Source organism: Acinonyx jubatus, chromosome C1 (assembly GCF_027475565.1).
Source record: "Acinonyx jubatus isolate Ajub_Pintada_27869175 chromosome C1, VMU_Ajub_asm_v1.0, whole genome shotgun sequence".
NCBI classification, from domain to species: domain Eukaryota; kingdom Metazoa; phylum Chordata; class Mammalia; order Carnivora; family Felidae; genus Acinonyx; species Acinonyx jubatus.
The window spans coordinates 76638045-76662346 of NC_069381.1; the positions used below are offsets into that span (position 1 = coordinate 76638045).

A 24302-nucleotide genomic window follows, 5' to 3' on the forward strand; every position below is an offset into this window, starting at 1 on the left:
CATTGTGCTTCACCATGCGGCAACAAGAGTGCACACACGGATGCATCCCACTGGGAAAACTTGCACAGCAAAGTGCTACAGCAGCTCAGTGCGTCACCGATGGAAACAACAGTCCAGGTGCAACTCTGGAAGCTGGGCTTCCCTAGCATCCTCCTAGATGGGGCAGAAGAGCAGGAAGGGAGCTGTTCCTCCTGACAGTTCTAGTCTATCAACTAGACTAGGACTAACTCATCCAAGCATATGAGGACAAAGGGAAGCAATGCAAAGAACTTAAAGCAGTTACACTGGAACTCCTTCCTTCTGCCATAACTACAACTTCTCACTATAAAGTTCCCTTCACTGCCAACACAGAGAATAACTTAAAAAGAAAAATCAATTTTCCTTCGAAGGCATTAAGATTTTCCATACTCCACTCTAGGTTTTTTGGGTTTTGGGTTTGTTTGTTTCTTTTTTTTTTTTTTTTTTTTTGGTAAGATTGCTATGAGTTGGCAGTATAGGGTAGGAGAATAGCTGGCCCTCAGTCCCCAGAGCACCTGCTGCCTGGTCCCTGGAAGGAACATTCTGAGAACAAGTGCATTTTTTAAGCCCTCTAGAATTCTGCCTGATTTACAGTGTCCTCTCGGAGAACAAAAATGTGACTATACCGGACTTCAGAATAAATCTTTTTTTTTTTTTTTTTTTTTTAAGCCACTCTGGTAGAGAATGGTTTAAAAAAAAAAAAAAAAGCGTAAGTCAGCAAGCAGCAGCTCACAGGGATGCCGTGCAGTCCGGGCCAATCTTCCAGGAGGGCCAAGCACCTCAGTACCTCAATGCCCATGTGCAGGGCCATCTTAAATGAAGGCCTCATGTTGGAATCCTTCCCGGAACACTCCCTGATCCTACAATGCTTCCAAAACCAGCACTCAGAGCTCAGAGCTCTAGCAATGATTCAAGGTAGCCCCAGAGCATGAAAGATTAGTTATCAAAGCAAACAAGCTGAGAAAGCCTCATTTCCTACATCCACAGTGTGTGAAAGTGTAGGCTCTGAGCAATCAAACAGCTGTGTGGGTACATACAGATAGCTCTGTGCTGGTGGAAATGTTGATCAGTGTTTATAAAACAGACCCCTGCCAGTGACCTAAAATAACCCCAATAAATCAAGAATCCATAAAGCAGCGTAGCAGTTATACAGTTTAAGGTAAGGATGCAAAGGAGGGAGAAACCTGGGTTCTATTCACTTGTCTGACATCAAGCCTATGTACAATCTTACTCGTGTTCCTGGTGAACATTTTTCTTAGTCTATGCATAGCTAGTTACCCAACTATCGGCTGGTAAGCCATCTTCGCAAATGAAAAAAAAAAAAGTTTTATTGCACATCATGTCATATTCCACCCTGCCCACCCTCCCCAACACACACACACTAGTAGATTCAGGGTAAGGGGATCTTTGGGAAACAAATCCATCGTTTACTTGACTACTGCTAAGTGTTGCAGCTTCGTGTGTGTGCGTGCACATGCATGTTCGTTTACCATTTCTGTGCAAAAACATGGAGCAGGGCGGACCTCATCATGCTTGGGTGGGCATGGTACCCCCAAAAAGAACACAACATAAAACACAGGTCACTCTCTCCATTCTGGGTCTTTTAATTACAGTTCTTTACTCTTTAAGATAAATAGAAAGTTCATACCATGGTGAAAGCTGGCATCACAATTGACATCTTTTTCCCTAGATACCCAAAAGAGGAATTAAACTCAAAAGTGGTTATAATAACAACCCGAAAATAAGAATAATCACAGACCAAATCAACTAGCTGGATCCAGAGACGTAGTACCAGCAAAAGAAGGCCTTGCCAGGTTTGCTTTGGATCTTTAAGTCTATCCCTCCTCTGCCCTCTATATGCTCTGGTGGCCGCCCCCACTGGCACTCTCCCCATCGTCCTGCCATTATGAGCTGCAGCCTCTGATCACACAGGTGGCAGAGAGGAGAAAACTGTGGAAGAGCCACCTCTGCAGTCCTTGGGCATTCATCTCAAGTCCAGGAGAAAGCATGGCTGCTCCTCCTGGACAGCATAATGGAAAGAGCATGAACTCTGGAGTTGATGCCTCTCTGCCAGCTACTACTGGTATGACTGCATAAAAATGACCACTTTAACTTTTATTAAAATTGATTTGTGTCTTGGGGCACCTGGGTGCCTCAGCTGGTTAAACCTCTGACCTTGGCTCAGGTCATGATGTTGCGGTTCGCGGGTTTGAGCCCCACGTCAGGCTCCATGTTGACAGCTCTGAGCCTGGACTCTGCTTTGGATTCTGTGTCTCCCTCACTCTCTGCCCCTCACCCACTCATGCTCTGTCTCTCTTGCTCTCAAAAATGAATAAACTTAAAAAAAAAATTTTAACTGATTTGTCTCTCATTATATATTTTTCTTCTGTAAGGATCAGATGAACAACAGGTGTAGAGCGCCAGAGTGCCCAGCTAGCACCGTTTCAAGAGGTGCTAAGGGGCGTACTGCCACATAAAGACCAGAAGACTTGTTGGGTGCAGCTTGTTGCAGAAGAGTGTTGTGTTCTGGTCTGACCAAGAATCAAACCATCTTTTAAATTACTTTCTCTGAGTCCCATAATCCCTATTCTGGAAATAAAGAAAACAATACCTGCCTACCCCAGGGACTACGGGAATCAAATGAAATAGTATGTAGAAGAGCATTTGAAAACTATAAATATAAAATGACATTACCAATAGTTTAGCCTCCCCACAAGGCTGCCAGCTGGTCCCATTCCAAACTAAGTATTAACCAGTTAATCTCTCTGTTTGCTGTCCCATGGACACAAAGAGTTCAGAGCTTTCTTAGCAGGAAAATAGCTCCAGGTGTGCCTGGGTGGCTCAGTCAGTTAAGAGTCCAACTCTTAGTTTCAGCTCAGGCCATGATCTCACAGTTCGTGAGTTTGAGCCTGCCATCGGGCAGAGCCCGATGAGGAGCCTGCTTAGGATTCTCTCTCCTCCTCTCTGTCCCTCCCTTGCTTGCACTCAATCACTCTGTCTCAAAAAAAAAAAAAAAAAAAAAAAAAAAATAGTAACAGGAAAATAGCTCCAAATAAAAGCATCTCTATTGTCCTGTGGACTATACCCGGAGCTCCAGTTACACTCAGTAGAGATGCAAAGAAATGTTTGCTCAGTAGAAATGTGTGAGTGGATCATGGACAAGCCTCCAAAAAGATGCATCTAGGCACAGAATGGCAACAATGGAAAGAAGGAAACAGCCGTCCCACCAACATGCTGCTGGCACTGAGGCGAGGAGGGTGTCTACAGAGCTCACCGCAGCAGTGCCCTAGGACCTGGCACGAGGGGCCACGGGACTGCAGGCAAGTCCATGCCTTCCAACCAAACTGATTTCCTTGAATTCCGTGTGCCTCTTTTTCTCATTATTAAGGCTCCTGGAAACATAGCCCTATCTAACTCTGGCAAGCCTCAGAGAAATTAATGATTTTCAAAAGATATGTAGTCGAACAATTCTTAAACTGAAAACTTAGCCTTAAGCCCACAGGAGCAAGCATTTATGTTTTTAACTTTCCACTTTTCTTAGAGAGACTGCAGAATCTAAGGTGCCAAAAACCTAAGATAATTTCTAACCACGAAGCTTAATGGTCCTCACACAGCTCTTGTTCACCAAGAGCAAGGCCCTCCCTACCCACAGTGCTGTAAGATGACCCAGGAAAAAGAGAGGGGAGGAAAAATATGAGTTTTGTCAAAGCAATCTCTAACCCTAGGATGCGGCTTGCTGGCCCTTCCTTGCCTCCTTCACCCTCAAACACAGCAGAGAAGGAAAGGCTTTCACTAAAGGCCCAGGCTAATCTATGGAGCTAGAACAGGCCTAGTATCCTGACTTGAGTTCATTTTATGCGTTGTGCTGTTCTCTGCCCTCCCTGGTTAACTATCCCTCCCACTACCAAGAACCCTACAATAGACCCTCACAGTCATGTCAGTGAAATAAGAATGCAAATAAAGGTGACCCATTATTTGAGGGTCCTTCCATTCTGATGATTTAGATATCTACGGTGAAAGGAGTTTAATCTTGTCCCAGGATGACTCATTGGTGGCTCCTACACAGAGGTACCAGGGGAATATTGGATGGGCTGGATTCTAGAGCAAACTGCCAGAGTTCAGTTCAAGTCCCAGTTCGGTCACTTATTAGTTATGGGTCTTCATACAATTACTAACCAAATTGAGTCTCAGTTTCCTCATTTGTAAAATGCAAATTAGGATAATACTAACACCCACTTCATAGGGTTTCTTATAAAGACAAAAGAAATTAGCTAGCAGAAAGCAAGCCCTTGATAAATTATTGGCCTATATGCTAATCAGTTTTGTCTTTGAAGCTAATGAAACCATATTCTCAGCCTCACTTTCTGAAGCCACAATTTGAATTCTAAGATTAAACAGTATATATCTTTGGCTACATGGGAATGGAAAAAGAGAGAATCCAAACCTCAAAATGAAAACCACAAGCCTCGCTCTGACATTTAAGGCCCTCCACAATCTACTCCCATCCCTCCTTCCAAACAGACCTCCTGCTATGTTCCCGTACCACTTCTCCAGGTCATCCACCCTTTAAAAACACATCGAGCTCTTATGTGCCATGTATCATGCTAGGCATGGTTCCCCCCATCTGGTCAACCCCGTGCCTTTGTCTTTTTAGATTCTGACTGGCCTTCAAAACAGAGTTCTAGATCGAGCACATCAGGGCACCTGGGTGACTCAGTTAAACGTCCAACTCTTTTTTTCTTTTTTAATGTTTATTTATTTATTTTGAGAGAGAGAAAGAGAAAGAATCCCAAGCAGGTTCCACCTTGTCAGCCCAGAACATGACGCAGAGCTTGATCTCAGGAACTGTAAGATCCTGACCTGAACCAAAATCAAGAGTCGGATGCTTAACTGACTGAGCCACCCAGGAGTCCCTAAGCGTCCGACTCTTGATTTTGGCTCAGGTCATGATCTCATGGTCATGAGATCAAATTCTGGGTCAGGCTCCATGCTGGATATGGAGCCAGCTTTAAATTCTCTCTCTTGGGGCACCTCAGTGGCTCAGTCAGTTGAGTGTCTGACTTCAGCTCAGGTCACGATCCCGTGATTTCATAGTTCTGAGTTCTAGCCCTACTTTGGGCTCACTGCTGTCTGCACAGAGCCCGTTTCAGATCCTCTGTCCCCCTTTCTCTCTGCCTCTCCCCCACTTGTGCCCTCTCTCAAAAATAAAAAATAAAAAAACATTTTTAAAAAAGATTTTCTCTGTCCCTCTCCTGCACGTTCACGCATGCACACACTCTCTCCCTTTCTCTCAAAAAACAAAAAACAAAAAAAAGATGGAGCACATCCGCACATCCACAAAGCTCTCCCTAGCTGCTCCAATCTACCAGGGCTTCCCCTTCTGACCTCTCTGAGGTCTTTTGGCTTTTATTTGGTATTCACCATATACTGATTATTTTGTTATATGGTTTTATTTTATATACCTAACTAAAGTACAAATGATTCAAAGGAAGGGATGAATCTTAACATTCCTTTGTATGACCCTAAGTGACTAGTACTGTGCTTTGCACTTAGAAGGACTCAGTGAATATGTGATTTACTGGCTATCAGTATATACAAAACATTTCTTCCTTCTTACTCATTCGTTTAGGCAACAGTTTGTTCAAAAAGGCATCTCTAATGCTATTCACATAGTTGTGTTCAGTTTGTGAAAATATACTGAGCTACACATTTCATGTGTACATTTCTCTATGTAAACTGTATTTCAATAAAAATTTAGCATTAAAAAAAGGTATCTCTACCTCTACCATTAATCACTTGCTTCAGGTTGCTACAAAATTTGTAACTCTACTAAACCTTCAATTTTACTGTAATTCTCAGCAAAATTTTGATTATGTATACAATTCAAAAAAATATTTTACCGATGGCTTGGAAGAAAAAGGAAGATCTTAACCAAAACGGATTCATTATCTGATACCTCAAGGTTATACAGAGTCATCAAACTCACCACTTTCCCATGAAGTATCTTCTTCAGTTATGTTTTTCAGTCTGTTCCAGGCATCAGTGAAAGCAGAAAATTCTGCCTCAAACCCACCAGGTATGATTATACGTCTTGTCATCAAAACAACACTTTTTTTTTAAAGGCACATTTTCAATCAAGCCATCTCTCTCCCTCGCTCCCTCTCTCTCTCTCTCGCTACTACTTTTCAATTAAATTTTAATTAAGATCAATTTTGACATACAGGCTAAAAGACAAGTAACTCTTCAATCATGAGGCAAGATGAAACTGCTGACAGAGAGTGGGCAATTCAAATTCACACCATCACTTAAAAAACAAAACAAAAAAACTAGTGACTTTCTCCCAAGGTATTTGCAACAAGAGGGACAGTCTGCTGTCCAATCCCATAAACAAGTTCTACAAACTGACTTTCACTCAGCCTGTGCCTCCAAATGACTCCTGGTCTGAGTCTACTGGAGCCTTAACAGCTTCTTACTGGCTTCTTCAGTAGAGCACAGAGGATAAGAGCATAGAGGTAAAACCTGGCTCCTCCACTCCCCAGCAGCACGACGCTGTGCACATTATTTAATCACTCCATACCTCGTTTCATCAACTGTAAAATGGGACAAAATAATCCTACCTACCTTAGAGTTGTGATTAAGAGAGCTCATGAAATAACATCCTTATTCACTGTTATATCCTGTAACTGTTTAGCCCTGTGCCTGGCTGTAGTGCACACTCAATAAATGGTTATTATTATGATCACTATCATCTCATCTGTAGGTGAATTCAATAGCCAAAACCAAGAGGCTAATCATTTTCCAAGTTAATGCATGCACTTTTGTGGAGACCAGCCACTTCACAGAACTGGTCCAACAAACTCTTTCATGTAGCTCATTATAGAACAGACACAAAGCAAATTACCACAAAATAGGGCAAATTAAGCTTCCAAATTTGTTAAGTAACCCTGACTGGGAACGCTAAGATGTTGGCGTGGGGGGATCTAATACTCTTACTGAAGCGACAATGTTCCCACCAAATCTTTTGTTTCTTCTTATCTCCAATCTCATACTCTGATGGCCTCCAGGAAGCACAGTTCTGTACTTTTCCTAAAGTTACACATTAAAATATCTGAATAGACAAAATTAATAACCTCCTAAGCATCTCTGCAGAGATGGAATGTCACCTCTGTCTACAAGATCTATTTATTTTATGATAAAGAACAAAAAGGCTTTCTTGAAATTTTCATTTAGGACAAGAAAAGAAATGTAATCTATGCATGTAACAAAATGAAGCAGGTTTAAACATTAGCATATTTGTTCTCTACCTATGTCACCACTGATGGTTAGTTAGGTATCTACATCACCAACATGAGAATGTCTAGCACCAGTCTAGTAAAATGTAACACAGGCAAACATACTATGTGATCTGTGGTCAAATATTTTATTTCCTCGAAGAACATAAATACGTTTTGCATAAGCATCACATTTCCTAAATTCTTCCAAACTGAAGAGGCTGAGGAAAAATATACCCAGAAGAATATAATGAGTCTGCAACCTATATTATACAACTCACCGGCAGTGGCTACACAGGAACTCAGCAAGGCAAACATGGCGATCACATAGTAAGAAGCCATTTTGATTTCTCCAGAAGCGTGCCCCATTTGGTCACCCTCAGCCGAGACTTCTTCAGATTGTAGACAGCCTTTGCAAATCGGAAGTGGCCTTAAAAAATCCTTCTTTCCAATTTTCAAATTGCCTGTAAAAATAAACATATTTCAAGAAGAAAACTTAACGCAGAAACACCTTTTCAAAAACACACATTAAAGTGAAATGAACAATTTCTAAGAGTGCCTGGGTGGCTCAGTCGGTTGAGTGTCTGACTCTTGATTTCAGCTCAGGTAATGGTCTCACAGTTTGTGGGATTAAGCCCTGAGTCAATTGGGATTTTCTCTCCCTCTTTCCTCTCTCTCTCTCTCTCTCTCTCTCTCTCTCTCTGCCCCTCCTGGGCATGTGCATGCTCTCTCTTGTTCTCTTTCTCAAAATAAATAAATAAACATTAAAAAAAAAAAAGCATCTGGGGCACCTGGTGGCTCAGTTGGTTAAGCGACCGACTTCAGCTCAGGTCATGATCTCGCGGTTTGTGAGTTCCAGCCCCTCGCTGGGTTCTGCTGCTGACAGCTCAGAGCCTGGAGCCCATTTTGGATTCTGTGTCTCCCTCTCTCTCCGCCCCTCCCCCTGCTCAGGTTCTGTCTCTCTTTCCTTCAAAAATAAACAAACATTAAAAAAATGTTTTTAAATAAATAAATAAATAATAATAATAATAAAAGAATTTCTAAAGGGTGTAAGATAAATTTATCTTAAAACATGCTTAGACAGCACTCCAGGAAGCTGAAGTGGGGGGTGCTAATTACCTAATAAAGATTTTTAAAGCAAATACTTTTATAAAGAAATGCTTATTTTTGACTTTTTTTTTTTTTTTTAAGTAATCTCTCCACCCAACATGGGGCTCAAACCTGCAATGCTGAGATCAAGAGTTGCACACTCCACTGACTGAGCCAGCCAGGTACCCCAGACACTTTAAACCTTTGGTTTTATATAATATTTTCAGGAATACAGAAGAAAATCAAGATGCATCTACAATAGAATATTACCAGTTACGCTGTGGCACTAAAGTAATCAATGACACTTGATATATAAATTTCCTAGTGTCAACAAGGAAATACAAAGAACTCTGATCAGAGACTCAATCTATTGTTATAATGACAGAGTCATTACAAGCATCAAATTAAGATACATTAATAATAAATCTTAAAAAAAAAAAAGAACCATCAAAAGGAGAAATTCTCACGTCAACTATCTGACAACATTTTAATAGGAGGAAAGTCTTCCCTGTCTCTCAATCCCATCTGAGACTCTCTCTCTGATTACTGGACCAGAGGATCCAGAGGTCCTTTCTAACCTTATGCTAACCAGAGCCTTGAATAACAAGTTTTATGGTGGTTTGTTTAACTTGAATATCCCTCCTATGGCCCTAAAGATTACCTCATTTAGAAGCACCAAATATATTCTCCAGCCCTATATCCTGGCACAACCCACAGAAGTTGTTCGATTCAACAAGCATTTATTGAGCACCTACTATGTTCCAGGTACTGTGTAACGGCATGGCTAAAAGCACAAAGACCCTGCCTGATCTAGGTGCTGAGCAGATAAGATCATGGAGTTTTCAGGAACCAATTCGAATAGCTGGGGACTACAGCTTTGTTACCCTCACGCAGGAAATACTATCTACAGAACCGGCTTGCTAACTTCACAGACAAAGACAGTTTGGGTACTTGTAGATACAGTACAAAAATATAAAAAGATAATGGCAAAATGAGTTTCTAATTAAGTGATCTTAGTTCATGGAATCAAGTGTTCAAGAAAAGATATTTAAAATGGCTCTTTTCAGTAGTAAACTAACTGCCTGTGAGAAGGAGGGAAAGAGGTCGATTGGGGACAGAGGTGGGAGAGCACAGGAGCCTTTTTACTGATTTTCATTTGAGTTTTGTACCACTGGGGTATTGCAGGTATTACCTATCCAGAAATAATAACAATCAGGTCCTAATATCAAAAAGAATTATTTATGTATGCCTTGAAACTAAACTTATATATGCAGGAGGTACGGTTGTTCAATTTTGATGTAATATTGTGATTACAAAGAGGCACCTGGGTGGCTCAGTCAGTTAAGTGTCCAACTCCTGATTTTGGCTCAGGTCATAATCTCAGGTTCTTAAGATGGAACCCCACATCGAGCTCTGGGCTGACAGTGCGAAGCCTGCTTGGGATTCTCTCTCTCTCTCTGCCTCTCTCTCTGCCCCTCCCCTTCTTGTGCTTTCTCTCTCAAAAATAAACGAATAAACGTAAAAAAAAAAAAAACAAAAAAAAACAGAGAGAGAGAGAGACAGTGATTAAAAGCCCAGTATGAATAGAACATGGATTATGGTAACCGTTAAAAGCCTGCCTAGGTATGAATTTACTCTGTCACCTACCAAATGGGTTATGTTGGGTAGATTATTCTGCATGCATAAACCTATCATACGGGCTATTGTGAGGATTGTGTGTGTGTGTGTGTGTGTGTGTGTGTGTGTGTGTAAAGCTTAGAACAGTGCAGAGCACATAATAAGCAATCAATAAATGCTACCTGTGCATTACTTTTGAGGGATTTTTATACCTCGATACAGTGGAGAAATTCGGGTGTGGTTATTAATATAATCCTTAGCTACTGTAAAAACCAGTTCAATCTTTCATTTACTGAAAAATGAACACTTTAACAGATACAAAAAGGAGAGAAGCTAAAGAACAGAATCACTAAAAGAACAAAATTGCCAGTCAAGTAGAGGCACAAGTCATTGTGACACAACAGTCTGTCTCAACACTGACTAAATTAGGTAATTTTGGAAGCCGTGAAATTGACTTCAATCATCCCCTGAATCCAACACTGCTGTCACCATAATTCCACATTCACCTCAGATGAAATGGAAGTCTCCTCCGTGAACTTAAAAAGTCAATGACAGCAAAGAATTTGTCCCTATTTTTTCCCTTCAAAAAATTAAATTTCCTGAATGGATTGATAAGGAAAACTCTCTCCAGAAGAATATGTTATTTGAGCAAATGCTAAGGGCAATTTTTGCAAAGCAAAGCCTGTAAGGAGATCTGAGGAGAAGATGGCTTCCCAGAGGGTTTTTATGGAACACATAAACTATAACCAGCACAAGGCTTGTGGGAATATTTAATGAGCATGTGTCACCCCCTACCCACAGCTGCAGAGGGTCTGTGGGACTGTAAGAATTAATCCAGGGGCTTAAACCAGGTCTGAATGAACCTGGGGAAAAGAAAGGCAAAACGTTCTATTAAAAATATAGACTGCAAATTGCTGACAAGAATATTGGGCAATTATTAAAATGCAGCAATTACAGATATAACAGAGCCAAGCTAAACAGTTTGATGCCCAAAGGCAAACCACAGCAAGTTTACACCGGATCTTAAAACATCTCCGAGGAAGTCCAGGACAAGTTGAAACTGCACACTGCTGCTTCTAACAAAGAGGGAGCTTTTCTTCTTGTAGCTTAAAAGTCCCTTCGTAATGTAACTTGTTCAAAAAGAAAATAAACTGCAAAGAGTTTTTGTCTAATCTTCTCAAAGTGGTGACAGGATCCTAAGGCAGAGGAGAATAAAAAGGGAAGCGTGTCATTCCCGTTCTGTGAAACTCCAATTTTGGCCAAGACTTGCACATATCAGCATCTAGTTTAGGGATCAGTTCCCCAACTAGAACAATGCTGCATGACTGAGGCTTCTAAAAAATTGTAGATCTGAGGGGTGCCTGAATGGCTCGGTCGGTTGAGCATCCAACTTGGGCTCAGGTCACGATCTCGTGGTCCGTGAGTTCAAGCCCCACATCCGGCTCTGTATTGACAGCTCAGAGCCTGGAGCCTGCTTCAGATTCTGTCTCTCTCTCTCTCTCTCTGCCCCTCCCCTGCTCATGCTCTTGCATACGCGCTTTCTCTCTCAAAAATAAATAAACATTAAAAAAAATTTTTTTTAAGTTGTAGATCTGAAATAAAACTGAGGAAATAAAAACTCCTCTTTTTTCTGTAAGGTTCTATCACACTCAATTTGTAAAGACCAGACTCACCACCCTGGTTTTCTAAACTCACTGAATCTCTTTGGACTTCATGAACTAAATGCTTCTTTTAGAAATATAAATAAGGTACTCTGCGATCTTGAAAGAACAATGTGGGGTCCACTCATTTTATTCACATGTCAAAGTAATGTGTTCCATTCAAAGGGTACCAGAACTTTTAGTACCTACAAATGAGCAGGAAAAAATTCTGAGTGAGAGTTTAATGGATTTAAAACACACACACACACACACACACACACACACACACACACACGAATGTGTTACTAATTTTTTTTTTTAAATAGGCTTCATGACCAGCTCAGAGCCCAACATGGGGTTTGAACTCATAACCCTGACATCAAAACCTGAACTGAGATCAAAAGTAGGATACTTAACCAACTGAGCCACCCAGGCACCCCTAATTCTTCTAATTTCAGAGTTCCTCTATTTCTGAGGCCATTAAACAGAGCATGCTGCCCCACACTGTCTGATGACCAAATAACTCTGGCTATATCCACAAGATTATTCAAAATCAGAACTTACAATTAACTTGGAGTGGATCTATTTCTCAATTAAAGGAATTAGCATGCTAGAGATAGATACATCATAGCTTTTAAAGGTAGAAGAGAGCAACATGATTTCAATGATGAAGAGGAACACAGTCTCCAAGCCCAGCACTTGCCCAAAATAATACCGCAGCTTCAAGACTAGAAACCAGGTCTTCCCATTGCAGGCTCTACCTCCCAGATCCAGATCCGTCACAAAAAACAAGACACCATTTTCTCCCCCTCAATTCTCAATCTCTGTTGGAAAACAGTTTTTCCAAGAGAGGGAGAAGCCTGACAGGGCTGCCATCACACACTGGGACTTCCACACTGACATATACCCTCTGTACAAATCATTATGGATCTCAAACTACGACTTGACTTCAGGACTAAAGGTGGCAACTATAATAAATAAAGAATCCATGGTAATGTGGTATGACTCCCAAGCTCTCTGAAAATGCAAAGGGCAAGATGAAGCACAAACATGTGCATTGTCCTATCTTAACACTAAGACTTTGGTCAATGAGGAAAATATTCAACAAATCTGAAGATCTTCAAGACAGAAATATATTGAGTAGAATAAAAAAAAAATACCATTGAGTGGAATTTTAAAAAACACCAAAATAACACCTGAGTTTCTGGTCCCTTAAACATGAAATTACTTTTTAACGGATCATTAAAATGTTTCTGGTTGGCCATGTATGTGAATTTTGGGGAGAAAATATACTGCTAAGTCTGTAAATGGTTAAAGAAAAGTTGGTAAAGGAATTCGTCTCATGGTTATTCAACATGTTATTCAGGGGATTTAAAAAAAGAGGCAGGATGGATGACATCAATATCTAGCTTGGCAGCTTATAAAAAGGGGTATACAGGATGTAGAAGAGATACTGTTGTTTGTCTGATGGCATTTGGATGCCCTTTAAGACCTGTACACAGAGAAAGCAAAGCCACCTTACTGAATCACAACAGCAAGTCTCAGATTTCTCTACTATACAAAGAAACTGGTTAATTCCAAATCCCCATTTTCAGACAGATTTGGCAAAAGGGGGAAAGTTCTGGATTTGGATAAGAACTCTTTGGAATCACATTCAAACGCAATCAACATTCAACAAATACTACGATGAGCCAGGTGCTGTTGAAGATGTCAAAGCTACAGCACTGAAAAAGGAACCAAAAATCCTGCCCTCATGGAGCTTATATTTAGTAGAAGTGACACCTATTGTGACATTAGGTAAGATATTTAATTTCCTGAGCTTTATTTCTTCCTTCAGTAGGTCTTTAGTTATTGCTTACTCTGTGTCAGGCAATGGGAATATAACAGCCAAGGAACGAGATACGTTCTGTGCCCTCATGGGCTTAAAGTCTGGTGGGATAAACCCACAAATGCTCACAAATTTGTAATTACATGCTATGATAAGAGCTCTAAAGGAAAAGTACCCACAACCTGAAGGATAAGTAGAGGTTTAAAACAGTGAGGTTTAAAAGATTTCCAGGTACGGGAACTATTAAAGGCCCCTGGCACTGGAGGGAAAGAGGTTGCAAAGCCAAAAAAGAAAAGAGAGAAATAAGGTTCAAGAAAGGGTTTAAGCAGGGAAGAGTTATGATCCATTGGGTTAAGATTTCCCCCGTATAGGGGCGCTTGGCTGGCTCAGTGGGTAGAGGTTGCAACTCTTAATCTTAGGGTCATGAATTCAAGTCCCACGTTAGGCATAGAGTTTACTTTAAAAAGCAGGGGGGAAGGCCTGGGTGGCTCAGCTGGTTGAGTGTGTCTGACTCTTGATTTCAGGTCAGGTCTAGCCACGCGTTGGACTCCACACTGAGCATGGAGCCTGCTTAAGATTCTTTCTCTTGGGGCGCCTGGGTGGCACAGTCGGTTAAGCATCCGACTTCAGCCAGGTCACGATCTCGCGGTCCGTGAGTTCCAGCCCCACGTCGATGGCTGATGGCTCGGTGCCTGGGGCCTGTTTCCGATTCTGTGTCTCCCTCTCTCTCTGCCCCTCCCCCGTTCATGCTCTGTCTCTCTCTGTCCCAAAAATGAATAAACGTTGAAAAAAAAAATTTAAAAAAAAGATTCTTTCTCTCTCCTCCATTCCTCTCCTCTGCTCGCGCTCTGTCTCTGGAATAAAATTTAAAAAAAAGATTTCCCTGGTACAGACATTATGGAAAACAGTATGGAGGTTCCTCAAAAAATTAAAAATAGAACTGCCGTATATGATCTAGTAACTCTACTTCTGGGTATACATCCAAAGGAAATGAAACCACTGTGCTAAAGAAATATCTGCACCCTTATGTCCACTGCAGTATTATTTAAAATAGCCAAGACCCTTGGTGCGCCTAGGTGGCTCAGTCGGTTGGTGTCCGACTTCGGCTCAGGTCGCGATCTCACGGTTTGTGGGTTTGAGCCCCGTGTCGGGCTGTGTGTGCTGACAGCTCAGAGCCTGGAGCCTGCTTCAGATTCTGTGTCTTCCCTCGCTCTGTGCCCCTCCCCCACTCATGCTCTGTCTCTGTCTCTCAAAAGTGAATAAAGATTAAAAAAATTATAAATTAATAAATAAATAAAAATAATAAATAAAACAGCCAAGACCCTGGAAACAACCTAAATGTCCATCAACAGGTAAATGGATTTTTAAAAAATGCAGCATATATACACAATGGAATACTATTCAGCAAGAAAGAAAGAGAAAAGAAATGCTGCATTTCCAACAACATGGAAGGACTTTGTGGGCATTATGCTAAGTGAAATACCTCAGACATTTCATATGACAGTCTACGAGCTCACTTACATGTAGAGTCTAAAAACTGAACTCACGGAAACAGAACAGATTGATGGTTGCCTGAGGTTAGGGGTGGAGGAAGTGGGGGAAGATGATCAAAAGGTAAAAACTTCCAGTTATAAGATCAATTAAGTCCTGGGGATGTAATATACAACATGATGACTACATGTTAACAATACTGTATTACATATTTGAAAGTTGCTAAGAGAGTAAATCTTAAAAGTTCTCATCACAAGAAAAAAAAATCTGTGACTGAGGTGATGGATGTTAAGTAAATTTATTGTGGTGATCATTTTGCTATATATACACACATATCATTATGTTTTACACCCTAAACTTACACAACATTATGTCAATTATATCTCAATATAATAGGAAAAAAAATAAAAATAAATAAACATTTTCTTGAGTACCCTATTGAGAATATACTGAAAGGAGCCTAGAGTGCATGGAAAATCCATGGAGACTCTCAGAGCAGAGAGCCTCGTGGCTGGCTCATCTGGTAAAGCATGCAACTCTTGATCCTGGGGTTGTAAGCTTGAGCCCCATGTTGGGTACAGAGGTTATTAAAAGTAAAATCTTGGGGCACCTGGGTGACTCAGCTGATTGAGCATCTGACTTTGGCTCAGGTCATGATCTCATGGTTCATAAGGTCAAGCCCCATGTCAGGCTTGCTGCGCAGAGCCCACTTTGACTCCTCTGTTCCCCTCTCTCTGCCCCTCCCCTGCTCATGCTCTCTCTCTCTCGAAAATAAACATTAAAAAAATAAAATCTTTAAAAAAAAAGACTCTTAGAAGCAGATCACACAAGAAAAGAGTTTTAGATGAGAATGGAGACTCGGTTTCTTCATTTTTTAGAAGAAAATAACCTTCCCTACCTAACAGAGTCGTTGCAAGAATCAAATAAGACTGTACGTGTAACAGCATGAGAGCTATCATTATTTGTCACAGCAGGCTATCTCTACCAAAGAGAATGAATCCTGAGGCCTAAGATTAAAGTTCCAACATTCTGTGGCTGCCAGTGGCAGGAAAAGAAGGATTACTTTTGAACTACCTTACACATGGGAAGGAATTCCACATGAAGACTCCCACATGAAGGGAGGCAGGAGGCAGGAGGCAGGAGGCAGGAGGCACGGAGGTTACAAGATGCTCAGAGAAGCTGGACTCTGCTCTCCCCGGCACCTCCAGGGCCTGGCCCACGCTGATTCCTGACCCAGAGTATGACTAACACATCTCTGGCCCCAGAATCCTTAGTTACCTTGAGGCTGACCTTCAGCCAGTCCTTAAAAGCCCCTCTGTCTATCCCAAGCACAACAGATCTCACTGCCCAAGCAAAATACAGCAGAAAGGGATGCACTTCATACTGTTGTAAAAGACCATGTTCTATTCAAGTTCACAAAGGAAAGATTTTTCACCCACCCTTGCAATATTTCAAGGACAATCCTTCACACTTAATATTTTTGGATTCAAAGATTGCTGTTGCTCATAACTATAAGCTAATTAATAGAGAACTGTACTTGGGGATTCCAAACCTGGCTTACCCAGACATGTTACACTGGACAGCCTCTACCACTCCCTTATCTGACATTCTGATTATAATATGTGAGACAGAATATGGGCATGTTACCTAAAACAATACCTGGCCCAAAGTACATTAAAAATATATGTATATGTGGGGCACCTGAGTGGCCCAGGCGGTTAAGTGTCTGACTTCGGCTAAGGTCATGATCTTGCGATCCGTGAATTCGAGCCCCATGTGGGGTGCCCAGCTCTGTGCTGACAGCTCAGAACCTGGATCCTGCTTCAGATTCTGTGTTTCTTTCTCTTTCTCTCTCTCTCTCCCCCTCCCCTGTTCATGCTCTTTCTCTCTCAAAAATATTAAAAAAACTTTTTTAAATAGTAGTCACTGAAGTTTTTTATGGCTAAAATACCCCTAGGCTTTCAAAAAACCAAGCAAACTACTAGTAGTGAGATAATATAGTTTATACCAAAAATCTGTATTAATTTTAGACTTCATCATCTAGAATTTCAAAAAAATACCTCCATTACCAAAAAACAATGACTCCAAACTCAATACAAGATAGGAGTCCTAAAGATAGTCCTAATACTGCAAAGCTGCTGCGAAAGGGTGCTAAAGCGACTGACTGCCTCAACAGCACTGGTGTAAGTTTCAGGAATCTGGCGGCAGGGCCCTCCTCAATTCTACCTTACCATTCCCAATTTAGCTTCAGGAGTTTAGCCGGAGGCTGAGGAACTCATGCTGGCAATGGCACCAACCAAGCTGCCTGGAGTGAGGAATCAGCTATCACCAAAAGGGCCTACTGAATCACGAAGCTGTAATTATTCCAGCAAAAGTCAGCACAGCTGAGTATCAGGACACCAGTCAACATCCCTTAGGCCCTAGTAAGCACTAGGCCATTAAAAAAAACTTTTGGGAAGCTACATCTACTAGACCTCCATTAGACTATTTTGTAATTTAGTAATTTACGAAAATATTTTGTTCACATTTATTTACATTCACAGGGATTCTGCAAATAAATGAATTCAGAATAAATACTTCAGCAATAGACTATTCTAGTCTGCTAATTACAATTTAGCACATTTTTTTCTTTCTTTCCACTGACTTCCAATAAAACATTATTTCTCTTAAATGGGGGTAATCCCTTAATAGACAACATTTCAATTATTTAACTGATTATTTGGTAAAGAAAGGGCTCAGCAGCTGAGGCATGTGAAACATTAGAAATTAAAATCCTGGGGCACCTGGGTGGCTCAGTCAGTTGAGCATCCGTCTTCGGCTCAGGTCATGAAACAAGGTTCGTGGGTTCGAGCCCCGCATTGGGCTCTGTGCTTGCTGATAGCTCAGAGCCTGGAGCCTGCTTCGGATTCTGTGTCTCCACTCTCTGCCCCTCCCCTGCTCATGCTGTGTCTCACTCTGTCTCTCAAAAATAAATAGATGTAAAAAATAAATAAATAAATAAAATTAAAAAAAAAATTAAAATCCTTCAGTAGTCACCCACTGCTGTCAAGAATAAAGACCAAAACCCTTCCGATGACTGCTGGATGTTGCCTATTTAGTCTGACCTCATCCTCTGTATGCTCCAGCCACACCTGCCTCAATTCAGTCCCACAAAAGGGCCAAGCCCTTGCTTTCAGAAGCAATGTTCCAACCCTGTCAGAACTCAGTGATGCTCTGTAATCTCCCTAACACAGCCACTTACTAACATCTTCAGGTCTCAAGTCTGTGTATAAGCATTACTTCCTTAAGGAAGCCTCCTATGATTCCCTCAGACACAGCTGAACTTAGACACCTGGAATGTAGTTCAAGTCAACTCTGCAGATAGATGTTTATGTGATTATTTCCTTCCAGGCATGGCTTTCCTACATCTGTTCACTCTAGAAAGAAGGACTGCAGTCTCCCGGCTAGTAGCAGTAGTCTACCTACTTGGCATATAGTAGGCATCCAATGAAGGTACCATAATGGGTAACCAGTATCAAACACAATTCTGTACATTACAGCTAAAAGGATGGAAAGATGGTGAATTATCAAAACATTTCTCAATAATAAATGATAAAGTGACAAATAACAGCTGTGTATAAGAAAGAACCTATATCTCAGACAGCTTCAAAGGAACAGGAAAGACAGGAGTTCTGGCATCAACATGTTTTACAAGCTTAGACAAGCCACTCCATTCTGGGCTTTAATTTCTTCATCTCTAATACGAAGAGATTAAACAAGAAAATCTTTTGTTCTATACCGTACTTATAATTGTCATTATATGTACTAACAACTAATCCTGAATCCCTCCTATAAAATGAGACTTCAAACACACTTGTGGAAATTTGAAATACATGGTCATGTAATGGCTAGCACGAATGACTTAACAAAACTGGAAAGTATTAGCCAAGAAAAACATTCAATTTGACAACCTAAGTGTAAATAAAATACTAAGACTATAGTAACTACTTTTAATACATAGCTGATATAAACAAAAATATTTTTTAAGTTTATTTTGAGAGAGAGCACATGAGCAGGGGGAAGGGGAGAGAGAGAGAGGGAGAGAGAGAATCCCAAGCAGGCTCCACACTGTCAATGCAGAGCCCCACTCGCAGGGTCCAATCCCACAAACCGTGAGATCATGACCTGAGCCAAAATCAAGAGTCAGATGTTTAACCGAATGAGCCACTGCCATTTTTACTCTATTCCTAAAACTCCAAGAACTCTACTCATCCCCCTCACCTCATTCCAAAAAACATTCTAATTAATCCCATTCCACTGCGAACACAGTCTCCTTGACATTTTGTGGATAATTTGTTCCGTGTTATCTTCTACTCAGAGCCAACCAGAATGTTAGAAATAGATAACATCTACTCCAGCCCTCTAATTTCACAGATTAGCAAACCAGGAATTAGAAAGGCTCGGTGACTGGCCCACCGTTACACAGCTAGTTTGTAGCACAGCCAAGAATTGTCCGCATGCTGCTTTGTAATTATTCTGTGGTTGTTCATGTTTTTATTCCACGTTCCCCTTCCTAGTAGAGGCTAACACCCTGCTTTCCTCTTCTGACCCCACAAAATATTTCAGCTACCACCTATTGAGCACCTACTGCGTTTTTCACAATTTCTCGTTTCATCCTCTCAACAACGCAAGAATACTACTTTATAGTGAGAAAAGTGAGGCTTCAAGACACTCAACAGCCCCAGGGTCACCAGCTACTAAGTCCTGGCACCAGATGTGGAGCCCAGGTTTGTCTGATTCTCTTAACACTACAAATGGGAGCTCCTCCTCTATGGATGCCAACCAGGCCCTGCACTGTAGTGGGCATGATTCGATCCGACCTATGACAAGTTATTTTGTTTTGAAACCAGAGAGGCAAGGCTCAATGGGTGGTTTTATTTCACTTCATTCATTCACTCACTAAACATTTATTAGCACCTACCACGTGCCAGGCTAGTGCTGGGGAAGCTGGGGACACAGCAATGAACTAAACACGGCACTGTTTTCACGGAGCTTACCTTCTCATGGGGGAGAAAGACAACAAATTTGTAATGTGTCAAGTGATCGAAGTCCTATGAAAGAAAAATAAAGCAGGTTAAGGAGAGAGAGTGCTGAGAGGAGGAATATTTTAGACCTAGGGTGGTCACGGAAGTTGTGATATTGTGATTTATAACGAGAAATACACATTTGGTCTTAGTCCCTGATTCTGGCACAAAGTTCCTACAATCCTTGGAATTTCCTAAGTGATGACAGGAATAAAGGTGTCTTTTGTTGTGTTAATGAGGTGACTTCTGGACCCTACCTCAAGATGGGGGCTGCTTACCAGGAGAACCAACAGCTCACTGGAGGGTGGAAACTTTCAGTTCTTTTTCAGAGAGGGGCTGGAGGTTGACTCAACTGCCAATCGCCAAAGATTTAATCAACCATGCCTATGTAACAAAGCCTCTGTAAAAACCCAAAAGGATGGGGTTTGGAGACTGGGGAGAGTGCCTTGCCCAGGGAACATGGAAGCTCCATCCCTTTTTCCACACCTTGCACTGTGTATCACTCCCGTCTCGCTATTCTTGAGTTATATCCTCTTACAATAAGCCAGAAATCTAGTAAGTAAGATGTTTTTCTGAGTTCTGTGAGCAGCTCTAGCAAGCTAATCAAACCCAAGGAGGGGTTGTGGGAATCTCCAACCTGCAGCCTGGGCGTGTGACCCGTCAAGCAGAAGGCAGTCCTGTGGGACTGTGGAATCGAATGTTATCTCTCCAGGTAGAGAGTAAATAGTGTCAGAATTAGTGGTGTGTGGGAAAACAGCCCCACACACACATAGGAACTGGTTACCAGAAACCTTTTTAGAGGGCCTCTCAGATGAGGCGACATTTGAGCACAGGGACAGAGCTATGACAGAGCAAGACAGAGCTATGACAGAGCAAGACAGAGCTATGACAATATCGGAAAGAAAAGCATCGCAGACAGTGCAGTTAGTAAATATAAAGCGTGTGTTTGATATGTTGTTGGAGATTACATACAGCGTAGAGCGAAGTGTTGGGAAACCCTGCCCCCAGGCCCTCAAATCCCTGCCCTGCCTCTTCCTAGCAGTGGAACTATGAGCAACTTACCTCCAAGTCTCATCTATAACATAGAAATAATGATTCTATTTTCCTAAGGGGGCTGTTATTAGAATTAAGTAAATTAGTAACACGTAAAGCATGTGTTAATGCTTTATGTTAATACCTAGTATGTTCCTAGGGTTCAGGAAATAGTAGTGATGATGATTTTTAACCAGGTCATTGATAACATCTCCATTCAAGACAATTTATTCTCAATTTGATAGTTTTGAATCCAAGGGTTAAATTATGCTGTTAGCTTTGTACATGGCCAATAACTTCCTCCTAAGCCTTTGACTTCCTTAGCTGGGCTTCCTGTCCTGATGAGGAACCATAATGACGTTATCACAAAAAGAGTAGGAGGAAGGGCACCTGGGTGGCTCAGTCTGGTTGATCAGTTGATGGTTGATCCTCAGACTCTTGATTTCAGCTCAGGTCGTGATCTCATGGTTATTGAATCATGATCTCATGGTTCGTGAGTTTGAGTCCCACAACGGGCTCCTCACTGACAGTACAGAGCCTGTTTGTGATTCTCTCTCTCTCTCTCTCTCTCTCTCTCTCTCTCTCCCTCCCTCTCTCTGCCCCTTCCTTGAATGTACTTGCACTCTCGCTCTCTCTCAAAAATAAATAAACTTAAAAAAAAAAAAAAAGAGGCAGGAGGCAAATGACTCTAACAACACTGTTACACTAATACAAAAATTATGCTCTTCGTTCAACATAACCCCTACCCTGAAGAATCAAATGCTTCTTCAGAACTGTAACTTACTGTCCCTTGGATTTAAGTCACTGGTTTCATAAAACAGATCCCACCAGTCTTAACTCCTCACTAGCATCACTGACAGAAGCAGGCAGTAATTTCAACTGCAATCCTGTCTTCAGAAGGGTTAAAACTTCTCTTCAAAATGAAGATGGTAATTTAATTTAAAAAATTAAAAAAAAAAAGAAAAAAAAAACCTTTCTCCATTGTCCCTTTGGCCTAAACTTAACTTTCTTTTCAAAGAAATTAGAACATCAAAGCAAATTCAAGAGTCATCTGGCCCAGCCGGCTCCAGACTATTCCTTAGAGCGTACCCCGAAGCAACTCAGGAAGGTCGGTGAGTGGCCCTGTGGATGGGCCCAAAGCCAAGGGAAGATGTCAGGGCCGCAGGGAAATTCTGCTCCTCTGCCCTATACCCTCTCCCCGTGCTCTTTTCTTTAATGCTATGTTTACTTTTCATCTATGCAGCCCAATGGGTTAAAGGGCAAATCACAGGCAGAGAGAAACCACAGCAAGCCCAAGCCTGTGAGAGGTAAACTGGGAGTCTTCCCAAACCACTTGTAAGGCTGGGGAGAGCCCACGATTGCTGTTTTCAGTCAATTAAAAAGAGGTCAATGTTCTAGTATGACAGGTCTTGAATGAGGCATTTTAAACGTCAGATTTTCCTCCTTCTAGACAGATCTGATAGTTTTCCCTTTGAAATGTCATAAGTGTACATTTAACGGGAGATATAAGAAATCCACAAAATCTTCTCATTCATTTATTCATCTAACGAATATTTATCAAGTGCCTGCTCCATGCCAGCACTGTTCCAGGTACAGGGATTCAATATGGAACAAAACATACCAAAATCCCTGCCCTCATGGAGCTTACCTTCTAGTCAGAGGCGACAAATTATAAACAAAATATAAAATTGTGTCTGAGATAGAGATAAATGCTAAGACAACAAAGCAGAGAAGAGGGAAAGGAAATATTTGGGGTCTTTGGTTTGGTTCTTTGTTGGGGTAAGGACTTACAGGATATGAACTCTGTGGATATCTGAGAGAAGAATATTCCAAGCAAAGGAAACAGCACATGCAAAGGTCCTGAGACAGCATGTCTGACATGGTTAGGAAACAGACAGCAGGCCAGGAAGCTGGAGCACAGTGAGTGAACCAGAGAGCACAGGAATGAGATCAAAAAGGTAATGGATGTGACAAGGGAGTGATGGCTAGTTGTGTGGGGCTTTACAGATCATTATAAGGATTCTGGCTTTTACTCTAAGATAGGAACATTAGAGTGTTTTAAGCAAAGGAATAACAGGATCTGACTTAGGCTTCATCGGGGCCATTTTGGCTGTTGGGTGGAGTATACTGCAGAGAAATTTTAAAAAAAGCACTACTCCCCAGCGGTCTGATCTTGGGCAGAGTGTGATCTTGGGCAGGGCATGTAACCTCCCTATTCTCATCTTTCAAGGTACTTAAAGAGGATTATTTCTAACCCCCACTCTAACCTTAAACTCTATGATTCTGAGTTTATTTCCTTTGCAGTTTCTGTATGGTTACAGTTCACATCCACTGTAAGCTTTGCCTCTCTCCAAACCTTTAACTGAAGTGGAACTGAGTTGGAGAATTCAATGTGATAATATATATTATATACCAAGCCCATGCCACACTCCCAGGATACAGAGATGATGAGACATGATAATGCTCTAGGAAAGTCCACAATCTGGCAGACAAAGAAAATAAGTTCTCCAGAGGTAGCAAAAGTGCTGTAAAATAAATTAAGGGAAGATGCAACCAACCACCTGCCAGGAAGAGCCATGTGTAGCTTCCCTACAGACTCTAACAACGTAGATAGAGACCTTGCATGAGTAAGTGGGAGACCACCAGAGAAAGGAAGGGAAGATATGCTAGGTGAGAGACAAGTACAAAAGCAAAGGAGCCTGAGAGCACCCAGCATGCTCTGTAATCCATAAAGGCTCTGGTATGGGAAGAGAGAGGTTTAGGGAGAAGTAGGAGAAATGGCTTGAAAAAGCAGCTGAGGCTACATTATTAATAACCAGACATCTTGCGCCAAGGATAATGGAAGAGCAGTGACTTTTAAAATGCAAAAGGAGGGGCGCCTGGGTGGCTCAGTCGGTTAAGCGTCCGACTTCGACTCAGGTCACGATCTCGCGGTCCATGAGTTCGAGCCTCGCATCGGGCTCTGGGCTGATGGCTCAGAGCCTGGAGCCTGCTTCTGATTCTGTGTCTCCCTCTCTCTCTGCCCCTCCCCCGTTCATGCTCTGTCTCTCTCTGTCTCAAAAATAAACGTTAAAAAAAATTTTTTTTGGGGGGCGCCTGGGTGGCTCGTCTGTTAAGCATCCGACTTTGGCTCAGGTCATGATCTCACAGTCTGTGGGTTCGAGCCCCGAGTCGGGCTCTGTGCTGACAGCTCAAGGCCTGGAGCCTGCTTCCGATTCTGTGTCTCCCTCTCTCTCTCTCTGGCCCTCCCCTG

The 24302-nt window shown here is 41.7% G+C and overlaps 1 protein-coding gene across 2 annotated transcripts in view; it reads right to left on the bottom strand.

The window, feature by feature from the left end:
- TGFBR3 (transforming growth factor beta receptor 3) overlaps positions 1–24302 on the bottom strand; it is a 204681-nt gene that overhangs the window by 170957 nt on the left and 9422 nt on the right. The window contains exons 2-3 of one of the 2 annotated variants that reach the window (XM_027058620.2): positions 19991–20044; positions 7571–7753 (exon numbers count right to left, since the gene is read on the bottom strand). In XM_027058620.2, coding sequence (XP_026914421.1) covers positions 7571–7658 — 88 coding nt within the window. In that variant the 5' untranslated portion in view covers positions 7659–7753; positions 19991–20044. The remainder of the gene's footprint in view (positions 1–7570; positions 7754–19990; positions 20045–24302) is intronic. The other variant, XM_027058619.2, reaches the window with a different exon arrangement.